The sequence below is a fragment of the Rhineura floridana genome, chromosome 7 (assembly GCF_030035675.1).
Source record: "Rhineura floridana isolate rRhiFlo1 chromosome 7, rRhiFlo1.hap2, whole genome shotgun sequence".
NCBI classification, from domain to species: Eukaryota; Metazoa; Chordata; class Lepidosauria; order Squamata; family Rhineuridae; genus Rhineura; species Rhineura floridana.
Genome location: NC_084486.1, coordinates 148,820,698 through 148,846,466, shown reverse-complemented (window position 1 = coordinate 148,846,466; position 25,769 = coordinate 148,820,698). Strand labels below are relative to the sequence as shown.

The 25,769-nt window shown below is 45.7% G+C and overlaps 1 protein-coding gene and 1 pseudogene across 2 annotated transcripts in view; one reads left to right on the top strand and one right to left on the bottom strand.

Moving 5' to 3' along the window:
• The window catches only part of NMUR1 (neuromedin U receptor 1), a 48,367-nt gene that overhangs the window by 7,137 nt on the left and 15,461 nt on the right, over positions 1 to 25,769 (bottom strand). The window contains exon 2 of one of the 2 annotated variants that reach the window (XM_061637547.1): positions 7,598 to 8,487. In XM_061637547.1, the coding sequence (XP_061493531.1) occupies positions 7,598 to 8,487 (890 nt within the window). Of the gene's footprint in view, positions 1 to 7,577; positions 8,488 to 25,769 lie in introns of both variants that reach the window. The other variant, XM_061637545.1, reaches the window with a different exon arrangement.
• LOC133389840 (5S ribosomal RNA) lies at positions 22,638 to 22,746 on the top strand (annotated as a pseudogene).

Genomic DNA, 25,769 nt, shown 5'->3' with positions numbered 1-25,769 from the left:
CTCCAGTTGCTGCTCTTTAATGCCAGATCGGTACATAATAAAACCTCCCTCGTCCATGATTTGATTGTGGACGAGGTGGGCGATCTGGCATGTATAACCGAGACCTGGGTGGGCGAACAGGGAGGAGTTAGTCTCTCCCAGCTCTGCCCACCGGGGTATCTGGTTCAGCATCATGGTAGATCTGAGGGTCGGGGAGGTGGGGTTGCTGTGGTCTATAAGAGTTCCATCTCACTCACCAAGCACCATGTCCATGCAATCACTGGTCTGGAGTGTTTGCACCTTGTGCTGGGCCAGAGGGACAGACTGGGAATCCTTTTGGTGTACCACCCACCTTGCTGCCCAATGGCTTCCCTAACTGAGCTGACAGAAGTGGTCTCGGAGGTACTGTTGAGATCCCCCAGACTATTAGTACTGGGAGATCTCAACATTCATGCTGAGGCTACTTTGTCTGGGGCAGCTCAGGACTTCATGGCCGCCATGACAACCATGGGGCTGTCTCAATATGTTAGTGGCCCAACACATACATTGGGGCATACTCTTGACCTGGTCCTTGCTACCGGACATGGGGATAGTGATCTGGATGTGGGGAGTTTTACATCTCTCCTGTTGTCATGGACAGATCATTGCTTGCTGAAGTTTAGACTTTCAGTAGCCTTTTCCCTCTGCAAGGGTGGGGGACCTATTAAATTGGTCCGCCCCCGGAGACTAATGAATTCTGAAGGTTTTCAAAAGGCTCTGGGGGTTTTTCCGGCTGATAAGACTGGCGCTCCTGTCGAAGCCCTGGTCGCTCTGTGGAATATGGAGATGACTCGGGCAGTGGACACGATCGCTCCTGCGCGCCCTCTCCTATGTAGAGCTCATACAGCTCCTTGGTATACTCCGGAGCTGAGAGCGATGAAACAAGACAGGAGGCAGCTTGAGCGGAGATGGAGACGAACTCCCGACGAATGCAATTATGAGCTGGTTCGTGCTTCTACTAAGCTCTATGTAGGAGCGGTGAGGGCGGCAAAAAAACAACATTTCGCCGCCACTATTCAGTCATCTCTCTCACGCCCACGGGAGCTTTTTAAAGTGGTTCGTGGCCTACTCCATCCAGGCCTACAAGATACGGCAGATACATCAGTAGCTCGATGTAATAAATTTGCTGAACACTTCCAGCATAAGATCTCATGCATTCGCCAGGACTTAGACTCCTATTTAATAGCAGTTAATCCTACTGAGGTGTCCGGAGCACAGTCTTGTCATGTTTGTTGGATGCGTTTCAGTTGGTTCAGTTCGAGGACGTGGACAAGGTGCTTGGACAGGTTCGTGCGACCACTTCGGTACTGGATCCTTGCCCCTCTTGGCTAATTAAAACTAGCAAGGAAGGAACAGTTGGCTGGGCCAAGGAAGTGATTAATGCCTCTTTACGAGAGGGAGTGGTCCCTGGCTGTCTGAAAGAGGCGGCAGTGAGACCACTCCTGAAAAAACCTTCCTTGGACCAGGAGGATTTCAGCAGCTACAGACCAGTAGCCAATGTTCCGTTCCTGGGCAAGATCCTGGAATGTGTGGTTGCTGACCAGCTCCAGGCGCTATTGGATGAAACCGATTATCTAGATCCATTTCAATCGGGGTTCAGGCCTGGTTTTGGCACTGAGTCTGCCTTGGTCGCCCTGTTTGATGACCTATGTCGGGAGAGAGACAGAGGGAGTGTAACTCTGTTGATTCTCCTTGACCTCTCAGCGGCTTTTGATACCATCGACCATGGTATCCTTTTGGAGAGGCTTGCGGAGTTGGGAGTTGGAGGCACTGCTTGGCAGTGGTTCCGCTCCTACTTAGCGGGTCGTCTCCAGAAGACAGTGCTTGGGGAACATTGCTCGACACCGTGGGTTCTCCAATGTGGGGTCCCGCAGGGTTCGGTTCTGTCTCCCATGCTTTTTAACATTTATATGAAGCCGCTGGGGGCGGTCATCAGGAGTTTTGGAGTGCGTTGTCATCAGTATGCTGATGACACGCAGCTCTACTTCTCCTTTACATCTTCTTCAGGTGAGGCAGTCGACGTGCTGAACCGTTGCCTGGCTGCGACAATGGACTGGATGAGAACTAACAAACTGAGACTCAATCCTGACAAGACTGAGATGCTGTTGGTGGATGGTTTCTCTGATCGGATGGTGGATATATACCCTGTCCTGGATGGGGTTACACTCCCCCTAAAGGAACAGGTACGTAGTCTGGGAGTCATCTTAGACTCTTCCCTCACACTTGAGGCTCATGTAGCCTCGGTGGCCCGGAATGCGTTCTACCAACTTCGGTTGGTAGCCCAGCTACGTCCCTATCTGAGTAAGGAGGACCTCACATCAGTGGTACATGCTATGGTAACCTCGCGTCTGGACTACTGCAATGCGCTTTACGTAGGGCTACCTTTGAAGACGATTCGAAAGCTACAGCTAGTGCAAAATGCGGCGGCCAGACTGCTAACAAGAACTAAGCGGTCTGAGCATATAACACCTGTGCTAGCCCGGTTGCACTGGCTTCCAATATGCTTCCGGGCCAGATTCAAAGTGTTGGTACTTACCTATAAAGCCTTATACGGCGCGGGACCACGATATCTGTCGGAACGCCTCTCCCGATATGAACTGGCCCGTACACTACGGTCTACTACGAAGGCCCTCCTCCGGGTTCCGACTCATAGGGAAGCCCGGAGAGTGGTGACAAGATCTAGGGCCTTCTCAGTGGTGGCCCCCGAACTATGGAATGGTTTCTCTGAGGAGGTGCGCCTGGCGCCGACACTATCATCTTTTCGGCGCCAGGTTAAAACCTTTCTCTTCTCTGAGGCATTTTAATTCCTGTTAATTGTAAATTATTATATTTTGATTTTAGACTGTACAGTTTTGTGTACAGTTTTGTGTTATTTTTATTGTATTTTTAATGTTCACCGCCCAGAGAGCTGTTGCTAGTCGGGCGGTATATAAGCTTAATAAAATAAATAAATAAATAAGAACCTTCAGCCCTGTGCATTCACTGGCAAGGGGGCTGGCCTTGCCAATATCACCCTGAACAAAGGACTAGTAGCCACTGACAGAGGGGGAGCCAGCTGGATCCAGCCAACCAGCACAAGCCACAGGTGCTGACCCAGACCCAGATTCCAACAGCCAGGAGCCCCTTGAGACTCCCATCCTGGCACCCCCAGAGGCAAGTGCCCCTGAGGAGATTCTCCAAAAAGACTGCTCTCCTATACTGTCTCCAACAGCAGCCAACTAGATGCCCTGGATAGCATGCATGCAGGACATGACTGCAGAAACCATCCCTGGTTGTTTGCCTCTAGCATCTGGCAATCTGAGGTATACTGCACCGGTACATGGAGCTTCTGTTTTGAGCCTTTGTGGCTAACAGCCACTGATTGATAGAAATGTGCTCCTGACTCTGTCCAATCTGTATCTGCTCACCCAAAGCCTCTGGGAAAGTTTCCCATACCTTTAATAACGACATCAATTGAAGAAGGGACATTTTCCTCATCACATCTCCATGCTGGGCGATGCTGCAAGCTGCTCAACTATTTTTTCAAGCAAAAAAGCTCAAGGATTGATGTCAGTAAGCAAATATTTCTATAACCACATCCCCCTTTCCTGTAGCTCTGTATTTGCATGAGACAGAAATGCTGGACGGGAACTGCTGGACAGGAACTGCACGGGAACAGGCCATGGAATAATAATTGAAGTCATAATAATGCAACAAGGCTTGATCTGACCATCTACTCCGGGGATCGTGAACCGTTTTTAGGCCCCTGGGCACCTCTGTGCCTTGAAAAGCACATAGAGCTGAAAGAGGAAGTGGTAGTGAGTGTCACTCTTCCAACTTCCTCCTTCACCTCTATGTACTTCTCAAGGGAGAGAAAGGTAACCACCCGCACCACCTCATGACCAAGGGGAATCGTGAGTGGCGTGAGGAGAGCTCAAAACATTCATGGATACTAGGGGGAGACAGCAGGGGCACCGCTGTGCACACGGGCACCACGTTCCTGACTCCTGGCCTATTCTTTGGCTGTTTGAGTTGAGATTCCAGTATGGTGACAGGTGGAAATCTGTCTGGTGACAAAATTGGAAACAGAGAGTTCTCAACACTGATCAGCAACAAGGGAAATAAAGGAAGGGGGGGAACCTTCCCTCCAAAAATAAAAACCAGAGGTGGGGGAAAGAAGGGAAGTCGTCTGTCTTAAATCAAGCACTTGGTGTCTTGCCAGCTTCCCAACAGCCAAGCTCTTTCCATCATGTCCCTTTTTGTTTCTTGCCTAATAGGAAGCTTTTCATCATATCCTCCAACTGTTTAAATATCGAGCTTCCTTTTCCCAGACCTGAAACCCCCCCTTTTTTCCACCCCATCCCCTGACACTATTTGACTGTGCTGAAATTAATGTTGATTTTTTTAAAGTAATGCAGCATTATTAGCACTCATTTCAGGTCACATCTGGTGCCAAAAGTGACAATTCTGAAACGTTTTGTTATGTCCTGCTTTCAGGCCGAATGGAAGAAATAAGCCTGTGTATTCTTGTGCTAGACAGGAATCTCTCATTTTAACTGGCTTACAGCTGACTTGCTCATCTCTCTTGCAAAGGAGGAGATAAGGCTAAGTATGAACAAAAGCATTATCCTAGAGTGGTGATGCTGCCATAGCAGTGCACTCACCACATTTTGGCCAATAAACAATATTTTTCTTCTGTGAGAGCCAGCTCTGAAACTTTGCAACAGGAGTTGGTTGTGCACAGAAGTGATTGGCTAGCACCTGTGATGTCACAGTGCCACCTTCTCCTCCCCAATCTGTTTCACAAGTTTTGCAAAATCGATTGTACTTTTTTTTATATAAAGGTGGTAAATGAGCATTTGACTGAATAAATTTACACGTGGTGCTTTTTAAAAACACAACAGACAGTGCACCTGGAACAGAGGAGGGATGGTTAACACCAACAACTGAATCAGCTTTGGAATAGCTGGTAAGTACGTATGCCTTACACATCAACCTCAATTTATTAACAAGACATGTTTGTCTACAGCTTGTTTTTGGAAAATAATTTTGCTCTAATGTAGCACCTCGGGCTTTATTTTAATTAAATCACAGAACTGACCTTGCCTTGAAGGCAGCGTGCCCAGTTTGAGACTGGCAAAGCTACTTTTAGTCTCAATCTTGTATATGGTTGATGGGAAGCAAGTCTCACTTTTGTTTTATGGAACACACACCCAACCAAGTGTAATATAAGTTTGCAGCCATGGTTCACTGAGATTCTGCAATGTGCTTTGCTTCAAAGCTGACAGCTCAAATCTTGCAAAGATTATTCTCATTCATATGTAGCGAGGAGATAGTGTCCTGCAAGAGGTATCATTTTTTTGTTTTAGTGGTTTAAGGCATGCAAACCTTATTTTGCTTGTGTTCCGATCAAACAGATAATTTTTTTCTTCAGTGGTTTGCATCTTTACATAAACTTTTTGAGCAGTACGGCAATGGAACCAATGACCTAGAAGTGGTGGGCTCTCCAACACTGGAGGCATTCAAGAGGCAGCTGGACAGCCACATGTCGGGTATGCTTTAAGTTGGATTGAAAGAATTGGGCATATTTAGCCTTGAGAAGAGAAGACTGAGGGGAGAAATGATAGCATTCTTCAAGTACTTGAAAGGTTATCACACAGAGGAGGGCTGGGATCTGTTCTCGATCGTCCCAGAGTGCAGGACACGGAATAATGGGCTCAAGTTGCAGGAAGCCAGATTTCGACTGGACATCAGGAAAAACTTCCTAACCGTTAGAGCGTTACAGCAATGGAGCCAATTACCTAGGGAGGTGGTGGGCTCTCCGACACTGGAGGCATTCAAGGGGCAGCTGGACAGGCACCTGTCAGGTATGCTTTGGTTTGGATTCCTGCATTGAGCAGGGGGGTGGACTCGATGGCCTTATAGGCCCCTTCCAACTCTACTATTCTAGGAAATTCAAAAATAATAACTGTAACTCAAATAGAAATGCATCCTCATAACGCATCTTGCCCTAGTGAGGAAAAGACTGTGGCTGCTTCCAGACAGGATCTTGCTGTTGTAAACAGGTTGTTCAGGATATCAGACTTTTAAAACAGATCAGAATTTCCCACGAAAAGTTAAATCTGAAGTAAATGGTATGTTGGCAGAGGGCAGGGCATTCAGGCTGGCACTTTCACGCCAACAATATGGATGCTGTGAAATATTTGCATGCGTGAAGGGCATTAATCTTGTAACAAACACCCATCAAGGCAGCACCCTGGTGACCAGGCTAGCCGTGTGCTTGATCCGTCTGCCATCCTGGTGCTACTTGTTGATGGGCAGCTTCAACCCCCCCCCACCGTCTTATTTATTTATTATTTGATTTATATCCTGCCCTTCTTCCCAGCAGGAGCCCAGGGCAGCAAACAAAAGCACTAAAAACTTTCAAACATAATAAAAACAAACTTTAAAACATTATTAAAACAAAACATCTTGAAAAAACATTTCTTAAAAAAGCTCTCAAAACATCTTCTAAGTTTAAAAACAATTTAAAAAGAAGGTTTAAGAACATATTAAAAAGCAATCCCAACACAGACGCAGACTTAGAGTTCTTCAAACTGGATTTGGACCAGACAGACCTTCAAATAGAGAACTGGCGCTCCAGGGCATGCATTTAGCCCAGTCTCCTCTGCCAACCCCCCAAAAATAGATTGTCAGCACCAAAACAGCCCATGCCTCTTTGGCACCCAGCCATTTCTTATTAGCCAACTTAAATACTTTTCCGTTAAGGAAGCAATCAGACCAGCAACCCTTTGCAACCTGCAGGACATTAATGAGCATCTGCCTCCATTTGCAAGCTGGATATTTCTAGTAGCCTGGGCTAGGAAGGTAAACCTTGGCTGACGTTCCCGCCTCCCCCCAGATGCTTCCTTAAAGGCTTAGCTCTCCATTGCCGCTGGCATGTCTCTTTGCCCAAACAACTATGGCTAAGTCTGAACTGTCTTTAGTTGTTAACCTGGGTTTTTAATCTGCCTAATTCTGAAGGCTCCGAGTGGATAAAAAGAAACAATGCATGAATCAAGCAAATATTCTTTCTTTACCCTCTCACACATTGGGGCCCCGATCCAGCTAAGGAGAGCCACACCTGTAGGCCGACATCACTGCACGCATGTTCTTCTGAACGCTTCTGGTGAAAACTCTCATTGAATGTTACATTAGCTATGTCACGGCACTGTGGCAGTTAAAAGAGGGGCAGGGGGCCTGTGGCCCTCTGGATGTTGCTTGACTCCCATCATCCCAGGCCATACTGAGTGGGGCTGATGGGATCTGGTATATGCATATACACCATACATTTAAAGCACTTCCCCCTACAGAGCCTTGGGAACCGAACTTTGTTGCGGGTGCTGGAAATTGTAGCTCTGTGATGGGTAAACTACACTTCCCAGGATTCTTGGGAGGGAGGCAGCAAATCTGCTTTAAATGTGTGGTGCTTACACAGCCCCAGAATCCAACAACATCTAGAGGTCCGCAGGTCCCCCCCTTTAGAAGGCTCTTCTAAAGAGAAGACCCCACATATCCTGGGCCCTTATCCTTTAACTTACACAGCATATTAGTCACCTGCCTCCTCCTGGCCTTCTTCTGCTGGAGGCGGATGTTATGGTAGTCGCAGATGCTCCCTGACTTAGCCTCCAGAGCATCCAGCATCTTCTCCTTCCTCAGCTGCAAGCCGATGAGAAGGTAGAGGATGCTGATGACCCCCATGGGCATGAAGAAGAAGATGATGGTCGTGACTTGGATGATGAGGTTGTACATCCAGCGGGACTTCACCAGAGTGCAGGTGGCGGAATCGGCGACTACGCCCCGGGCTGGCACATAGAGAGTCTGTATACCGTGCAGGCTGGTGTTTGGGATAGAACAGATGATGGACAAGACCCAGACCGTGGCAATGACCCTCTTGGCATGGTTCTTGGTCACCACATACTTAGCCTTGAGTGGATGGACCACGGCAATGTACCGCTCCACGCTGAGCGCCGTCACGTTGAGGATGGAAGCAAAACAGACAGCCTCAAAGAGCAGAGTCTTGAAGCAGCAGCCGCCAGTGCCCAGAAGGAACGGGTAGTTGCTCCACATCTCGTAGATCTCCAGCGGCATGCCCAGAAGGAGAACCAAGAGGTCAGAGATGGCCAAACTGAAAAGGTAATAGTTGGTGGGCGTTCTCATGAAACGGTGCTGGATGATGACCAGGCAGGTCAGGGCATTACCCACTGCACCAACCACAAAAATCAGAAGGTACATGGTGCAAATGGGGATGAAGAAGCCTGACCGACGGGGCCCCAAGTACTTCATTCGGAGCTGCTCTGCCGTCATGTTCAGGTCCTCGGGGTCGAAGTAACCCTCTTCTTGGTTGCTGCTGTTGCATAGATCCTTGTAGGCTGGCTTCCCCAACAGCTCCAGGCTCGACAACTTTAATTCCAGGTCGGAACAGTTGACGGAGGAATACATGGTCTCAAGCTGAAAGGAAAAAAGAGCAGTCAAGAACGTAAGAAGAGCCCTGGTGGATCAGGCCAATGGCCCATCTAGTCCACAGTGGCTAACCAGATGACCCAACGGGAAGCCCACAAGCAGGACCTGAATGCAACAGCAGTGCTCCCCCACTAGCGATTCCCAGTAACTGGCATTCGGAGCCATACCGTCTCCAGCAGTAGAGGCAGAACATAGCCTTTGTGGCTAATAGCCACCGATATCCTCCATGGATATATCTAATCCTCTTTTAAAGCCATCCAAGTTAGCAAACTGTGTGAGTGAAGCCTCTGCCTATGGGAACCCTATGGGGTTTAGCGGGAATAAAACTTGCAAATAGTTAATCCAAACAGATTTTCTTCTGTTGGAAACATAATCATACAAATACAATACAGTGACCATTCACCGAAAGCTAAATGCGTAAGTAATTTGTTTGAACATGAATGATGCAACCAATAGTCCAAAGAGAAGAGTAGACAATTCACGCTTGCAAACGTCTCCATCAGCCAGTCCAAAGGCTGCTCTAATCAATCAAAGTGCTGGACACTTCAGAGTTGCTTCTTTGCAAATGGCTTTGCCCCAAAGCAACAGGACAACCATACAGGAAATGACAAACTTAATACTGTGCACCTTGAAGGGACATCGTCCCGCAATTGTAACACAACTATAACCTATCATGCCAGGTAAGAAAAACCCCATCCCATTGCTAATTAACCATATATATATATATACACACACACACATACACACACATTAATTCAGTTTATATTACACAAGGTGATAAGAGCTCAGAAACACAATTCCCCAGCACACCAAGCTTCACCCACCTCTTTCATGTCCTCTACTGAATGGTTTTGCCCCTGTAGGACTAACTAACCCAAATCGTTTCTAGGAGGCTACATTAGCACCAGCACAGTTCAGGCAATTTAGAGTATCAGTCTGGGGGGATCTATTGTTCCTGTTTGCCATGGACACACTCCTGGTGCCTCTCAGGATGTATGGCAATGTAGATGCTGCATTTCCCCTTCTGTGTGGACTAAGTTCTGCTACCCCCTGTATTCACAATGCATTTGACAGACATGATGATTCAGTTGTCAGCCGTTGCCCCTTGCCTCCAACCTCATGCTCCAGGCAGACTGTCTGCCTTTTTTATTTTTGAAACACCACTTGTACATTTATTGAATTAAACATGCATTTTCCCTCTTTCCTTTAAAAAATAAAAGCAGAATCAGTTTTCAAAAACATTGGGGGGTGGGTTAGTGACATCACTGGTTTCTAGCCAGTAGGAGCTGTGCACAGCTAACTTCTGCTATAAGTGCACCAAACTTAATTTTGCCTAGGAGAGGAGTTACATCTAAACAAAACACAGTGAATATACTTTCATGTCAGGTTTATTTAATTATTTTATTTAACAAAAAAAAATTCATATTCCACTTGAATGTAAAGACTTCTAAGCAGTTTACAAAACATTAAAATTATGAATAAAACAGATAAAAACCAAGTAATTAAAAAACTCCTATTACAAACACCTATTCACATCCTTACTTCTCTTTATTCAAGGTACAGGAACATAGGAAGCAGTTTAGAGCATACCAGCTCTGACCATCGGTCCATCCAGCTCAGCATGGTCCATACTGACTCAGACAAGTTTCCTCCAAACTTAGCTGGATGCACAGGGGGTTGAACTTGGGGCCTCCTGTAAGTAAGAATGCCAGGAACATAGGACTTTATACTGAGTCAGACCCTTGTTGTTATGTGCCTTCAAGTCGATCACGACTTATGGCGACCCTATGAATCAGTGACCTCCAATAGCCTCTGTTATAAACCGCCCTCTCCAGATCTTGTAAGTTCAGGTCTGTGGCTTCCTTTATGGAATCAATCCATCTGTTGTTTGGCCTTCCTCTTTTTCTACTCCCTACTGTTTTCCCCAGCATTATTGTCTTTTCTAGTGAACCACGTCTTCTCGTTATGTGTCCAAAGTATGATAGCCTCAGTTTCATCATTTTAGCTTCTAGGGACAGTTCTGGTTTAATTTGTTCTAACACCCAATTATTGGTCTTTTTCGCAGTCCATGGTATGCACAAAGCTCTCCTCCAACACCACATTTCGAATGAGTTGATGAGTTTGAACTGGGAACCCATTTGCACACAGGAAAGGTGCTCTACCACTGAACTAGACCAAAACGTCTGGAGGGCAGCAGGTTAGAAAAGAGTGTGATCAACACTGGGTGGCAGGAGCAGCAAAGAGACAGTGAAACTGGTCTGTTTGGAGGTGGGTGGAGGGTGCATGAGTGGAAGGGGCATGCTTTTATAATAGACTTGCATTTCTGACTGATGGCATTTGGTTTAGCCATTAAAGATATACAAAAATAGGGAAGGTGGGGGACACCTTCTGTCAGGCAAATGCCTTCTTATTAAAATACTGAAGAGGTGTGTAAGCTTTTCAGCTCTGCAGACTATCCACTGTGCAGAAGCAAACAAACAGCAGCGAAAAGGCAGGCGCGCTCCCAGGTTTAGAAAGATCAAAAGTGGCTAGAGATGCAGTTGGCAGGGAGTGCGTACATTTTATAGCCTACTCAGAAGGCTTAAGAATAGACATTCATCTCCAGAAATGAAACCAAGTTATCACACAAGCTCAAAATTGCCAAGTGGACCTGTAATGGGGAAAATTGCTCTTCTCCAGTTTTCTTCCCCCAGTCCATCTGGTGGCTTTGGATTAGCAGAAGCAGCCCCAAATCAGATGAAGAGAAGTGGTCTGCAATGTGTTTTCTCTTCTTCATTTCTGTCTTCATGAGACTATACAGATTAGATAGATAAAATAGACGGAGAAGGAGAGAGGGATGGAGAGAGGGAGAGAGAGGGATGGAGAGAGGGAGAGAGAGGGATGGAGAGAGGGAGAGAGAGGGATGGAGAGAGGGAGAGAGAGGGATGGAGAGAGGGAGAGAGAGGGATGGAGAGAGGGAGAGAGAGGGATGGAGAGTGAGTGAGTGAGTGAGTGGCTGTCAGCTTTCCTTTTAGGAGGGTTGCATCTTCCCCCAGCAAAGGCCTCTTGGCCTGCGCAGCTAAGGAGCTTGCAGCTAAGGAGCTTGCAGCTTGGATATTACGGTGCAATGAAAGCCTCGACATGTCTACTCAGAAGTAAGCTCCACTGAGTTCATTTGCTCTTTCTCCCAGGTAAGCTTTACATTGTGCATCACCACTAACAGAAGATGCCTAACACTGCTACGCAGCCCCACTAACAAGACGCTAATACCAGTAACACAGAGGTTGCCAACGTGGCACCTGAGGGAGCTGGTGTGCCTTCCAGTGCCTCCTATGGCGCCCACACATGGTCTCAGTAAATATCCCCTCAAAAATCTCTTTACTTTTCCAGCTCAGCTCCTGTTTGCGTTGGCTCAGCCTCTCCTGCATTGAACACGTCCCTATAAACATGCCCACATTTCACTGGATGTCAGGTTCGGACACCCACCCTCCCTTCCGTTCTGAACCGAGGAGAGGCACAAAAAGCTTTCCTCTGTAAGTATGGTGGCGGTTGATGTAGGTGCCTTTTCCCCATTGACGTGTGGGGGGGGGAGCTGAAGGGGTAGCATGCCTGCATTATTTTGTGGTCCTCCCTCTGTTCCTGCCATGCCCCCACAGCAGACATTTTGTGATATGCCACAACCCCATGGCAGCCATTTTGTGATTGACTCCCACGGCACTTTGTCAAAATTCCAAAGGTGCCCACTGGCCCTAAAAGTTGGTGATCCCTGCACAAGAGATGTCTGTTTCTACAATAAGCAAAAATGTGTCCTCTAGCTCACCTGCGTTTTTGCTGCTAACCTTTTCCTATTTTCCTGGGTCCCCACTATCAATTACTCACTGACTTTTGCCTATAATTGTCGACATGCATAGTCTGCTCGTGCAAAATTGCCATTTTTCCAATTCACAGAAGAGGGCCTGCAATCATGCATGGATTTGCAGCTCCAGGGCTCTACGTTGCTCAAAGATGGTATACAAGAATAGCGACTCACAGAGAGACTGCTTCCACACTATATATTTAAAGCAGTGTCACACCATCTTAAACAGTCATGGTTTTCCCCAAAGAACCTGGGAAGTGCAGTTTGTTAAGGACACTGAGAGATGTTAGGAGACCCCCTATTCACCTCACAGTACAACAATTCCCAGAGTTCCCTGGGAAGAGGGACTGACTGTTAAACCACTCTGGAAACTGTACCTCTGTGAGGGGAAGAGAGGTCTCCTAACAACTCTCTGCACCCTTAACAAATGACACTTCCCAGGATTCTTTGGAGGAAGCCATAACTATTAAAGAGGTATAAAAGTGCTTTAAATGTATAGTGTGGATGTGGCCAGAATCAGAGAACTGGAAAGTTCCAGAAGGATTATGCATCCAATCCCTTGCCTTATTCTCGCAAACAAACAGTATGAAGTTCTGTCTTAATATGACATTCTATCTTGGGAGATAATTGAGTTTCCAGAAATTTTGGAGCTAGGGAGATAATAAACTCCTTAAGAAATGGCACTTTGTGAAAAAATGAAATCTGTGCAAATACTTCCTTATCAACCTAAGCACAGCGTAATACTTTAAGAGCAGGAAATGCATTATGCTTCGCACATAAAATGGTGCTGTTTTGCTATTTTTATGAAATTTAAACATGTAAATGCCTTTGTTTTATTAAAACAATAATTACAAATATACCCACTGAGAGAGACAGAGCCGCATCTTAAAAGGGAACCCACCACATATCTTAGTTTTTGCCAGTTGGGAAATTAGGTGGCGAAAAAAATACAATTGTTGAAAAGAAAAAGCATTAACGTTGTACTGTAGTTAGTGCACATAGCTTTATTACCAGGACTTAAAAGTATGTAATCATCACTGGCATGCAGAAAGAATATATTTATATTTTTAGAGAAACAGCATAGAAGATAAATACCCCTATAATGTAATTGCTATTCTCTTAACTTTAAACATCAAACTAAATAGTAAATCACAATCATACAAAGCATGTGCCACAGGAACTGTAGACAAAAATCACAATTCAAAACACATTTAATTCATATCCTTGAAAACAGTGGCATGATCCAAGCATATTTCCATAATAAGAGTCAGCAGCCCAGCTTGGATGTTATGCTAAAACATAGTTTAGTGTGGCCTTGAGGAGGGCAGAGAGCAAAACACAGCCTCCATTTTTTTTATTAACCTCAGAGCTTGCTTCCATTTTTTTTATTAACCTCAGATTTTCATTTCTCTCAAGATCACTGGGTCCTAAGCCCTGAGAACCAGCTCTTGTAAGGCAGTTGCCAACTTACCAGAATGAAATCTAACCCGACAAGGTAGAAAGCTGCCACCACTCTTTCTGTCCACCAGATTGGGGCAGGACACTCCCAAACCTTAAATTAAATGGCCATGCCTGGGATTCCAAAGAAGCAAGAGCTAAACGCCAGGCTCTCTGCTTCCTGGAGCTCCAGGCAAAACAAGTTAACACGGTAGCAAGTATCTAAGTTTGGCCAAGATACTGGATTTCGTACCAAGACTTACTTGAAATAACATAAACCAGTAATCTGAGGTAGCTTTATAAAATAGCTAGTTAGCAATACCGCATAAAGAGACCCCAGAACACCCATAAAAGTTAGGGCTCATCCACACGGCGATTTAGCGTGCGTCTGGTGCTTTTTGCATTCCCTTGCAATTTGCATGGTTCACATGACGTTGCAGGCAAGCAGAAGCTAGAATGCAGTTTTCCCTTCTAAATCCGTATTAACCCAATCCACAGGTAGTATGAACAGGGAAGGGAAAACTGTCTCAGCTGCACTGTGCTCCTCTGTGTAGGTGCTTTGCTTCAATGTTTTTTTTAATGGGTGGGCTCTCTTTTAATGCCCCATTGCCTGTTCCCTCTCTCTCAGCCGTCTGCAAAAGCTGCCACAGCCACTGCCTACTTTGCCTTCCACTCACTCCCCCATCTGCCTTTCACTCAGGCTTGGACAATGGAGAAAGGGGGGGGGTCTAATCAGTTTCATTTTTTCTTGTCAATTGCACACTGAAGTGCTCTTCCTGAACCAGAGGGAGTAAACATGTAAAATGAGAGGGCGGGGCCACAAGGAAACAGCGACACTAATCTTTCTCAGAGGAATGTCTACTAGTGTGAACGAAAAATAGCAGATTAGAAGCTACCAAGTGTGGACCTTGCAAATCTATCACGATGGCAAAAGCAGCATCTTTAGTACAAAGGTATGCTTCCGTGTGCATAAGCCCTTACAGAGACCAACACCATTAATAAGGACATTGCTGAGAATGATAAAACGAGACTACCTAAGCCTAGCACAAGAACAAAGGAAAGGCTAACTGTTATAGGAAAAAGCATAGCAACTACTGTAATACCGAAGGGCCAGTCAGGAGGCTTCCTGGATGGCACTTCCAGGCCCCACTCACGCCTTGGCGGATGTGCTTTCTCACGGCTAAGGCTTCCCAGTTAGCAGACTCCAGCTTGAGGTCTGGAACGCTGCTCTCGCTAAATAACACAGGCCCTGCAGCATGAGATGGTGTCTCTGCTGATGAAAACAGGCTTCTTCCCAGCATCAAGATCTTACTCTGCCATAGTTCTACATGGCAGAGCCATTTTTTTTTCTGGCTGAAGAAACTGGATTTCTTGATGGTTCTGTCCAAACCCGAAAAAACTGTGGTTAATCTTAACTATGGCTTGCTTGAAACAACTCAACTGCAAACTGATGAAGCTGGCTTGTTTCAAACAAGGCATGGTTAAGATTAACCACAGTTTATCATTTGAACATAATTAATGCTGAATGGCGGTTAATCGCAGTTAAGAACATTAGAACATAAGAAGAGCCTGCTGGATCAGGCCAGTGGCCCATCTAGTCCAGCATCCTGTTCTCACAGTGGCCAACCAGATGCCCCAATGGGAAACCCACAAATTGGAAGCAAAAGTTTTAAACCTCCTCTTCGTCACAGTCAAACTGGAGGAATTTGGGGGGGGGGGAATGTCCGAATCTGAGGCTTGCTTTAGTTTAGTTTCATCATGCTAAGCTATGGTTTAGTGTGATGTCCGAAAGTGGCCAGCATTGGGAGGATCCATACTTTCCAAGGTTCGTCTGAGCGTTAAAAAAAATGGAAGGCTTGCTTTGTATGAATTGAGACAATGGCAATCAATTATTTCTGTTATGGGTTTGGGGGTTGAGATAGATGATTTCTATGAGTCCCCCTACAGTCTCTGATTTGGAACCCTGCACCTGGAGGCGAGAAACCTGCTCCGCTGGTCAGATAAGTCTCTTCTATTAATCTACTAGAGTGGCCAGGTGGGCTAATGGGTCTGTCAAGTGCCCATTAATTGGCAAATGGGCCAGGGAGATCCTACTGTTATTGAAACTCTTCAGGAGAGCCCCCCCCCTTTGCGGCCAAAAGAAAGGCTTATGTTTTTAGTTGAGTAGGAGGAAAGGCTGGGAACTGGAGACACACAGAGAGGCTGGCTCCCTGCACTATGGCTTTAGGATGCCTCCTATAAGCCTGATGGAAAAGCAAGATCTACTGGACTGCTAAAGCTTTGACCCCTCCATCTTAAGCTCAGGTTGGAATGTGTGTAAATAAATAAACCATATTTCCATTGGCATGCAACAATTTCCTATCCCATAATTTATTATTTCTTTTAAATCCAACTGTGGCACCCCCTGAATTGCATTGGAACCGTGGTGGTGGGTGGATGGCTGGGTGCAAGAGGGTTTTAACCCACCCACCCCTCCCAATGCTATTTGTCCCATTAGAGAAAATATTGCCCCACCCCCACATGGGGGAAATTGCAGCTGGGGGCGACGGCACTGTTTACATTAGGAAAATAGCAGGAGGGGAAGGGTCCGGACCCAGGTTAGAGTAGCAATAGCTACCTATCAAGTGGCAGTGAAGGCAGAAAAGAAAAAGTTCTTTGCTGCCTCCACTGCGTCTGCAGAGTGCTGTCCCAGGAGGTTGTTCCAAGTGGTCCGAAGCCTGGTCGGTCCAGTTGCTCAGGAACCCTTGGAACAGTCAAAGGCCTCCTGTGACAAATTAGCAAAGCACTTTGCTGATAAAATCGAACACTTACGGAACTTGATCCCGTATGCCGTGGATACAGTGGATGAACCAGAGTTGGCCAGTTGCAAGCCGGTTAAATGGGATCTGTTTCGGCCTCTCCCTTCTGAGGATGTGGACAAGGTGCTCTCAACTGTGAAGCCTACCACATGTCTAAATGATCCTTGCCCGTCGTGGCTCCTTGTGAGCTGCAAAGAGAAATTGGGCGAGGGGATTAAGGCGGTGGTTAATGCATCCCTAGAGGAGGGTGTAATGCCATTAGCCCTCAAGGAGGCAGTCGTGAAGCCCATCTTAAAGAAGCCCTCCTTGGATCCCCAAGTTTTGAATAACTTTTGCCCTATTTCAAATTTACCATTTCTAGGCAAGGTCATTGAGCGAGTGGTGGCTAATCAGCTGTCGACACACTTGGATGAAACGGATTATTTGGATCCATACCAATCGGGTTTCAGGACTGGACATGGAACTGAAACAGCCTTGGTCGCTCTGGTGGATGATATGAGGAGGGCATTAGATAGGGGAGAATTCACCTTTCTTGTCCTCCTCGATCTCTCAGCGGCTTTTGATACTGTTGACCACAGTATCCTTTTACATCGCCTGGAGGGACTGGGAATAGGAGGCACTGTACTGCAGTGGTTCCGCTCCTTTCTCTCCGATAGGCATCAACAAGTAGCACTGGGGGAGGAGGTTTCAGACCCTTGGCCTCTCAATTGTGGTGTGCCACAGGGCTCTATCCTCTCTCCCATGCTATTTAATATCTATATGAAGCCACTGGGGACTATCATTAGGAGATTTGGGCTGCAGTGTCACCAGTATGCAGATGACACTCAGCTCTATCTCTCGTTTAAATCCTCACCAGAGTTGGCTGTGGAGACGATGTCCAAGTGCCTGGAATCCGTGAGTGGATGGATGGGAAGGAACAGGTTGAAGCTGAATCCTGATAAGACCGAGGTGCTACTCGTGGGGGACAAGGGAAGGTTGGGAGTTATTGACTTGATGTTCGATGGGGTGAAACTGCCCCTAAAGGACCAAGTCCGTAGCCTAGGGGTTATCCTTGATTCCAAGCTGTCCATGGAGGCTCAGATTTCGGCAGTGAGCTGGGCAGCTTGGTATCAATTACACCTCATACATAGACTGCAACCCTACCTCCCTGTTCATCAGCTCCCATTGGTGGTACATGCCCTGGTCACCTCTCGTTTGGACTACTGTAATGCGCTCTACGTGGGGCTACCCTTGAAAACGGTCCGGAAACTACAACTTATACAAAATGCGGCGGCTCGACTACTTACAAACTGTCGTCGCCAGGAGCACATCACCCCAGTGCTGTTCGATCTGCACTGGCTCCCAGTGGTTTTCCGGGCCCAATTCAAGGTGTTGGTATTAACCTTTAAAGCCCTACACGGTCTCGGCCCAGTTTATCTGATGGAGCGCCTCCAACGCCACCAATTATGCCGCCCGACAAGATCAGCCACACAGGGCCTTCTCTCAGTCCCACCAACTAAAACAGCTAGGCTGGTGGGGACTAGAGAGAGGGCCTTCTCAGTGGCGGCCCCCACTCTCTGGAACTCCCTCCCATATGATCTTTGGCATGCCTCTTCCCTGAATGTATTCCGCCAGGCCTTGAAGACCTGGCTTTTCAGACAGGCCTTCGGGACTTCCGGGGAGGGTTAATCTTTTTGACTAATTGCCTGCTACTCTGAACTGTCACTGTTTTAATGTTTTATTGTTGTACTGTATTTATTATGATGTATTTTAATTGAGTTGTACGTCGCCTAGAGTGGCCATTGGCCAGATAGGCGACTTATAAATTAAAGTTATTATTATTATTATAAAAGGCCCACAAACACTGCTTCTTCAAATACAGAGGTCTCTATGGCTCACTCTAAATTAAAACAATTCGTTGGGAGGTCCAGCCACAGACCTCCCGTAGAAAGTGTAGTTTGGCCCCAAGAATGTTGCTTGCTTAGTAATCCGGCCAATGGAAATAGCAATGGGATGATTGCCAAGACTGCTTTCCTTGAATCTCAGATCTAAGAGATTTGTGCCAGGGTGAATTTGCTGCAAGGATATTGATCCTAAAGCTCCTTTTCAAAGTATTTCAGTCATCAAACTAGAAAGAAAAAAATTATAATTTATTACTGATTGAAAGTATAATTTATTGTTGATTTCCTTATTTGCAGGCTCAAAGCATTGAGAAAAGGAATGGAGGCCAAAATCTTTCATGAAGTACGGTACAAGTTTATCGAATATGCATCTTCTAATAACAATGCATGTAATCCACCTTCTACCCATTGAAATTTATGGATAATGGTCAGTTACCGAGATTTACCCAGGACTAGACTGGATGATCTATAACAACATCACTGTTCCTGGCACATGAATGCTTGTTTCTCCTTTTGTTATTTTATTGGGGTTATTGCTTATGTATCTTTTTTGAAAATTTAATAAAAATATTTTTTTTAAAGAAAAAAAAGTACTTATATGCCACCATTCAGAGTAAAGCTAAGGCTGCTTGCAAAAAATAATTAGCTTCCTGTACAATGCTGCATATGCAGAATATTCATAAGCAACACAGGTCGTGTCTCACTTCTATAAACCAAAACAAAATAATGCATTCGAAAGCTTTTAACAATTCCCCACATTTCCAATTTAGGTGTTGGAAAATGGAGAAATATGTTCCTCAACCTCTCTTATCATGAAAGCCTGAAAAAATAATCTTTTTTTCCTGAACTCAATCCGAAGATGCTTAATTAGAGAGTAGATAGACAGCATAAGGCTGATGATATTATAGTTCAGCCTTTGCCAAACTGGTGCCCTCCAGATGTTTCAGACAACACCACCAATGCACCCCAGCAGCACTGGGGATGTGGGGGCTTGTAGACTTGAGGACACCAGCTTGGTGGAGGCTGCAACAGTTCATTGAAAGGCCCGACACAATTATTTTGACTTGACTAGTGATTTTGGATGCACTCTTAAGCACCCCTACCTGGGAGCAAGCCCCACTGAATACAGGTTGACTTTCTTCCAAGTAATCTCATGCACAGGATTGCCCTGTAGGATTAGGGACTGCAAATGGAGAGAGCACTACAATGGACAGCAAAAGAGAAACATTAATCATTTTTGTGGCAGAGACTGACCAGGATTTGAGGCCACAGGGAAAACTGAACAAGCATCCGTCAGATACCTGAGATACCAGACTGACTTAATTGGTTGATTAATGAATGTGTGATTACCCAGAATGTGCGATTATCTCAGTTCAAGGCTGAGCTGTAATTAATCAAAGCCAACTGATCGTAATCTCCTCCAGTGACGTTGCAAAGTTGCTGTCTGTCTTGGGAGTTCCTGGGAGTGCATTTCACACACACACAGGTAATGAGAGCCTACTGGCAGATCCTGCCCCCCTGGGTGAGAGATGGGAGGGGAGTGTGTACACCCAAGGTGAGAGAGATGGGTAGCTTGAATGATGGCTTTTCTGATTCTTTCTCACAGGGATAACATATCCAGTGCGAGTGGTGGGTAGCCACATCTCCATCATGGAGCATCTGTTCTGCATGCACAAGGTCCCATGTTCAATTCCTGGCATCTCCGGTACGGCTGGGAAAGACTCCCTGTCTGAAAGCTACTGCCAGTCAGTGTGGACAATACTGAGCTAGATAGACCAATGGTCTGACTCAGTATAAGGTACCTTCTGATGTTCCTATTCTATGATTTTGGTATTTTTTTATATGTTTTCATAGTGCTACAACACTCTGTCCAATAGGTTCATTGTACTGATTGTACTTTTGCTGTATATTTCTTTTGCATTAATATGCAGCTGTTGTTGTTATTTCTCTGTGAGTTGCTTTATACAATAGAAGCCTATGGCCAATACTACCCTGAACACGCCCAATCTCATCTCATCAAGTGGTCCATGGGGAAAAGAGTTTGGGAGCCACTGACATAGAGTGTTAAAGGTCAAAAACAGCACTTTGAAGCAAACCTGGGAACAAATAAGTATCCAGGGCAGTCGGGCCAGAATTGGTGTCATCCGACTAGAGACCTTCTGGTCCCAGTCAGTAATCTGGCTGCTCAATTCTGCACTAACGGTAGCTTCCAAACTGTCTTCAAAGGCAGCCCCATGTATAATGCATTGCAGTTCTCCGCTCGCTGACCTCTGGACCAAAAAGCAGTCGAAAAAGAAAATGCAACACAAGGTAACACACACACAGAGCTTCAACATTTCATTGCAGCCAGGGCTCAGTCATGGAACTGCTTGATAGCCCCAGGACTCCCAGAGCTCAACTCTATTACATGCACTGCAGGAATGCCCTCTATAGCTGCAGGGCAGAGGACGCGGTTTGCATACAAAAGTCTCAATCCCTGACATGTCCAGGCAAAGCCCAAGAGCCACTGACCGTCAGTGCGTAGGCAATGCTGTGCCAGCTAGAGAAGAGGTATAGCTTAGTGCAGCCTTCCCAACCTCGTGCCCGCTGGATGGATATTTATTTATTTATTTGATTTATATCCCGCCCTTCCTCCCAGTAGGAGCCCAGGGCAGCAATTTATTAACAGAAGTATCTATATACTCTTGCAAAACATCAGGGTGGAGGTGGTATATAGCAACATAATAACATAAAAGCAATACAAAACCATCGTTAAACCGACTGGTTACTCAGGAAACATTTTTAAAGGATTATCAATACTGTCATTAACCAAAATGGAGACAATAGTCAAGAAATCAGAAGAAGGCTAGGACTGGGGAGGGCAGCTATGAGAGAAGTAGAAAAGGTCCTCAAATGGGAGAAATATCAATAATTTAAGATATGCAGATGATACCATACTCTTAGCAGAAACCAGTGATGATTTGAAACGAATGCTGATGAAAGTTAAAGAGGAAAGCACAAAAGCCAGGACTACAGCTGAACGTCAAGAAGACTAAAGTAATGACAACAGAAGATTTATGTAACTTTAAAGTTGACAATGAGGACACTGAACTTGTCAAGGATTATCAATACCTCGGCACAGTCATTAACCAAAATGGAGACAATAGTTAAGAAATCAGAAGAAGGCTAGGACTGGGGAGGGCAGCTATGAGAGAACTAGAAAAGGTCCTCAAATGCAAAGATGGATCACTGAACACTAAAGTCAGGATCATTTAGACCATGGTATTCCCGATCTCTATGTATGGATGTGAAAGTTGGACAGTGAAAAAGCAGGTAAGAGAAAAATCAACTCATTTGAAATGTGGTGTTGGAGGAGACCTTTGTGCATACCATGGACTGCACAAACAAGAAATAATTGGGTGTTAGAACAAATTAAACCAGAACTGTCACTAGAAGCTAAAATGTGGTTATCATACTTTGGACACATCATGAGAAGACATGATTCGCTAGAAAAAACAATAATGCTGGGAAAAACAGAAGGGAGTAGAAAAAGAGGAAGGCCAAACAAGAGATGCATTGATTCCATAAAGGAAGCCACAGACCTGAACTGACAAGATCTGAACAGGGTGGTTCATGACAGATGCTCTTGGAGGTTGCTGATTCATAGGGTCGCCATAAGTCGTAATCGACTTGAAGGCACATAACAACAAACAACATGGGCCTGTTGACACAAAAAAAGTCTCCAGGAGACGCCTGAAAGCCAAAACAGAGGATGCCGCTGATACTCTGCCCCACTGACGGAGCCATCCGCCTCCACTGATATATAAATCTGGGGACACCAGAGTAGGGGAAGGCTAGCTCAGTGGTAAGAGCGCCTGCTTTGTACACAGAAGGTCACAAGTTCCATCTGGGGTATCCTCAGTAGGGCTGAAAAAGACTAGAGATGTGAAGGCCCGGAAGACAATACCCAGAAACTCTGGTGGTCGTGGGGAACTGTTTTTTTATGAAGGCTTTTTTGTTTTGTTTTTTCCTGAAAAATTGAAAAAATGTGTTTTTCCCTGTTTCCGCCCCGCAAGCTTCTACATCTCTAAGAACCATGTCTGAAACCATGCAGAGCTGCTGCCAGTCAGTGTGTAGATAATACTAAGATAGATGGAACCATGCTCTGACTTTGTACAAAGCACCTGTCTATGTAACTACATGGTAGTAGCCTACGGTCAAAGTACCCTGAACACGCCCCATCTCGGAAGCTAAGCAGGGTCAGGCCTGGTTAGTGCTTGGATGGGAGACCGCTTAGGAATACCGGGTGCCGTAGGCTTAGAGGAAGGCAATGGTAAACCATCTCTGAATACCTGAATAATCGACATATAACAACAACAACATGATAGTAATGCTGCCCAGTGCTTATAAGCATGTGCAGAATGCCTGCCCTTCATTAGCAGTGTCAACTGGTCCCTTTAAAATAAAAAAAGTATTTATATACCACCCTTTCATAAAATATCACAGTGGTGTACATCAATATAAAAACTTTTTAAAAAACCATTAAAAGCAGTACAGTTTTGGAGGGGCAGGTTAGTCAAAACAACAGGTGCACATTTCAGGCAGACGTCATCTCCCTTTTTTCTTAAACTGACCACTGCTTGTAAGTCTTCACAAACTACAGCTGGTCTGTCTGGGAAGGATCGAAAAAGCTCTCCCGTGTTTCATTTGGGAAGTAATCAAGGAAAGGGCTTCTGGGCACCTGGACAACATCTAGTCCTTCACAGGTGAATCAGCAGAGCTCGACCAGGCATCTGGCCCTGGCCCAGAGGAGAAAAGCCTTCGAAGTGGACCAAAACTGTGTACAGTTCTGGTCTCCTCACCTCAAAAAGGATATTTTGGAGTGGGAAACGGTTCAGAACAGGGTAGCCAAAATGATCAAGGGGATGGAGTGACTCCCCTATGAGGAAAGGTTGCAGCATGCAGGGCCATTTATAGAATCATAGAATAGTAGAGTTGGAAGGGGTCTATGAGGCCTTCAAGTCCAACCCCCTGCTCAATGCAGGAATCCAAATTAAAGCATATTCAAGAGGTGGCTGTCCAGCTGCCTCTTGAATGCCTCCAGTGTCAGTGAGCCCACTACCTCTCTAGGTAATTGGTTCCATTGTCGTATTGCTCTAACAGTTAGGAAGTTTTTCCTGATGCCCAGTCAAAATCTGGCTTCCTGCAACTTGAGCCCATTATTCCGTGTCCTGCACTCTGGGACGATCGAGAAGAGATCTCGGCCCTCCTCTATGTGACAACCTTTCATGTACTTGAAGAGTGCTATCCAGTGGCGTCACTAGGGTTAGTGTCACCCAGTGCAGTAACTCATGGTGTCACCCCCATGGACCTCCTCCCATACCAGACCATACAGAATCCTTAGTAATGTTTTTTGTACTAATGTTACTCGTAAATTGTAATTCCCGTATATCACTGAATGTAATGGCAATAGTAGTGACATAAACAACTAGCAAAATTAAAATTACACCTTTAAATTACAATATCATATGCACAGCCCAAATTCTTGCTCTTATCATTAATGGGAGTTAATTATCTTGCATATGCCCATAGTAAATTTTCAGATACTTTCAGACCCTTAGCAATTTTCAAGTGGTCTATGTAGAAGAAAAGTTTGGGAACCCCTGGAATAAGACACCTGCTTATGTCCCTATGCTGCTCTCACCCCTCATTTAGGTGCCTGGGATGCATGCGTGTGGACATACCTCCTTACAGTTATGGAAAGTGATTCTTAATAAGTCTCCAGACACAAAGTTACATAGGTATTTATCAGTTGTTTAGTAGAAAATTCAGAAGTGCAGAGTCCCTTCATGATAGTTGCAGCCACATACACCCTTTTTTACTCCTGGATTAAGAATGAGATCTTTGTTAATGCATTCTCTCACAACAACAAACATCTCTAGGAGCCAATCAGCATGTAAGTGGAGAGCATTAGCAACTGAGAAGAGTCTTCTCAGTGGCTGACTCACCTCCTTTCACTCTGATTGGCTCCAATCAGCAGGAAAGGCAAGGAAGCATATGAGAAGACTCTTCTCAGTGACTAACACACTCCCTTTTCATGCTGACTGTAGGATGCTTGGAGACATAGGGACCCAGCTCCCAAAAAAGCAGAGGGACTAAGATCCCCTGGGTGACTACCCTCCTGGTGCTTATGGACATGACCGTAATATATTTTGTGACGTGCAAGTTCGATATTATTTATTAAGTGTGTTTAGGATTACACTGATGGCATTCCCAAATATGTACTTTCACACAGACTTTGGTTTTCCATAACACAATGTTTGTCCAAGCCTCCACACTTGGGGAGCACTACTTGCACACCCCTTCCATAAGCACATCAAAGTTGGATACACACCTGAACCAAGACCCAGACAAAAGGGCACTCAAAAGAAAAAGGTAATTACAGTGGCTGAGTAGATCTTGTACAGTGGTACAATGAAGGGGCCCTATGAGTGAGTGAGTGAGTGAGTGAGAGAGTGAGAGAGAGAGAGAGAGAGAGAGAGAGAGAGAGAGAGAGAGAGAGAGAGAGACTGTGGAGGAGCCACTTTGTATCTTCTTCCTGGTACTGAGAGAGAGAGAGAGAGAGAGAGAGAGAGAGAGAGAGAGAGAGAGAGAGAGAGAGAGAGAGAGAGAGAGAGAGAGAGAGAGAGAGAGAGAGAGAGAGAGAGAGACACTGTGGAGGAGCCACTTTGTATCTTCTTCCTGGTACTGAGGAATGGTCCCTGGCATTATTAGACAGCAACAACATCATTGCGTATACTTGTGTGCGTACACATGGGGAAGTCAATACTGTCTGATCTCCACAATCAGGACATAACTAACTTACAGTAAACATGAGCTTTGGGTGTGTGTGGGGGGAAGAGAAGCAATGACTATACTCTCTCTAGTTTTGCATTATGCCATACCATGCCCTTCATGGTAGTCATTTGGGCACTGGCCCCCACAGCACTTCTAAATTCAAAATGTGCCCACTGGCCCAAAAAGGTTGGAGCCCTCTTGCGGCAGAATGGACAGTACAGTAGGGCCCCACTCATACGGCGGGTTAGTTTCCAGACCCCTGCCAAAAAGCAAAAGTCGCCGTAAAGTGGAACATAGCCTTTTTTTGCGAATGCATATACTGTACTGTACTGTAAAAGCCTAATCTGTACACACATTGCTTACCTTAAAACTGATGGCTGCTGAAATGGTGCTGCTGCCTATCTGAAGATCCGCTGCCACGCACTCTGGGCGGGCTGCGCTAATACCCAGAGCCGCAGCTGCAAGCTCAGAAAAGGGGGAAAGGGCAAAAAGCCGCTTTGCGAG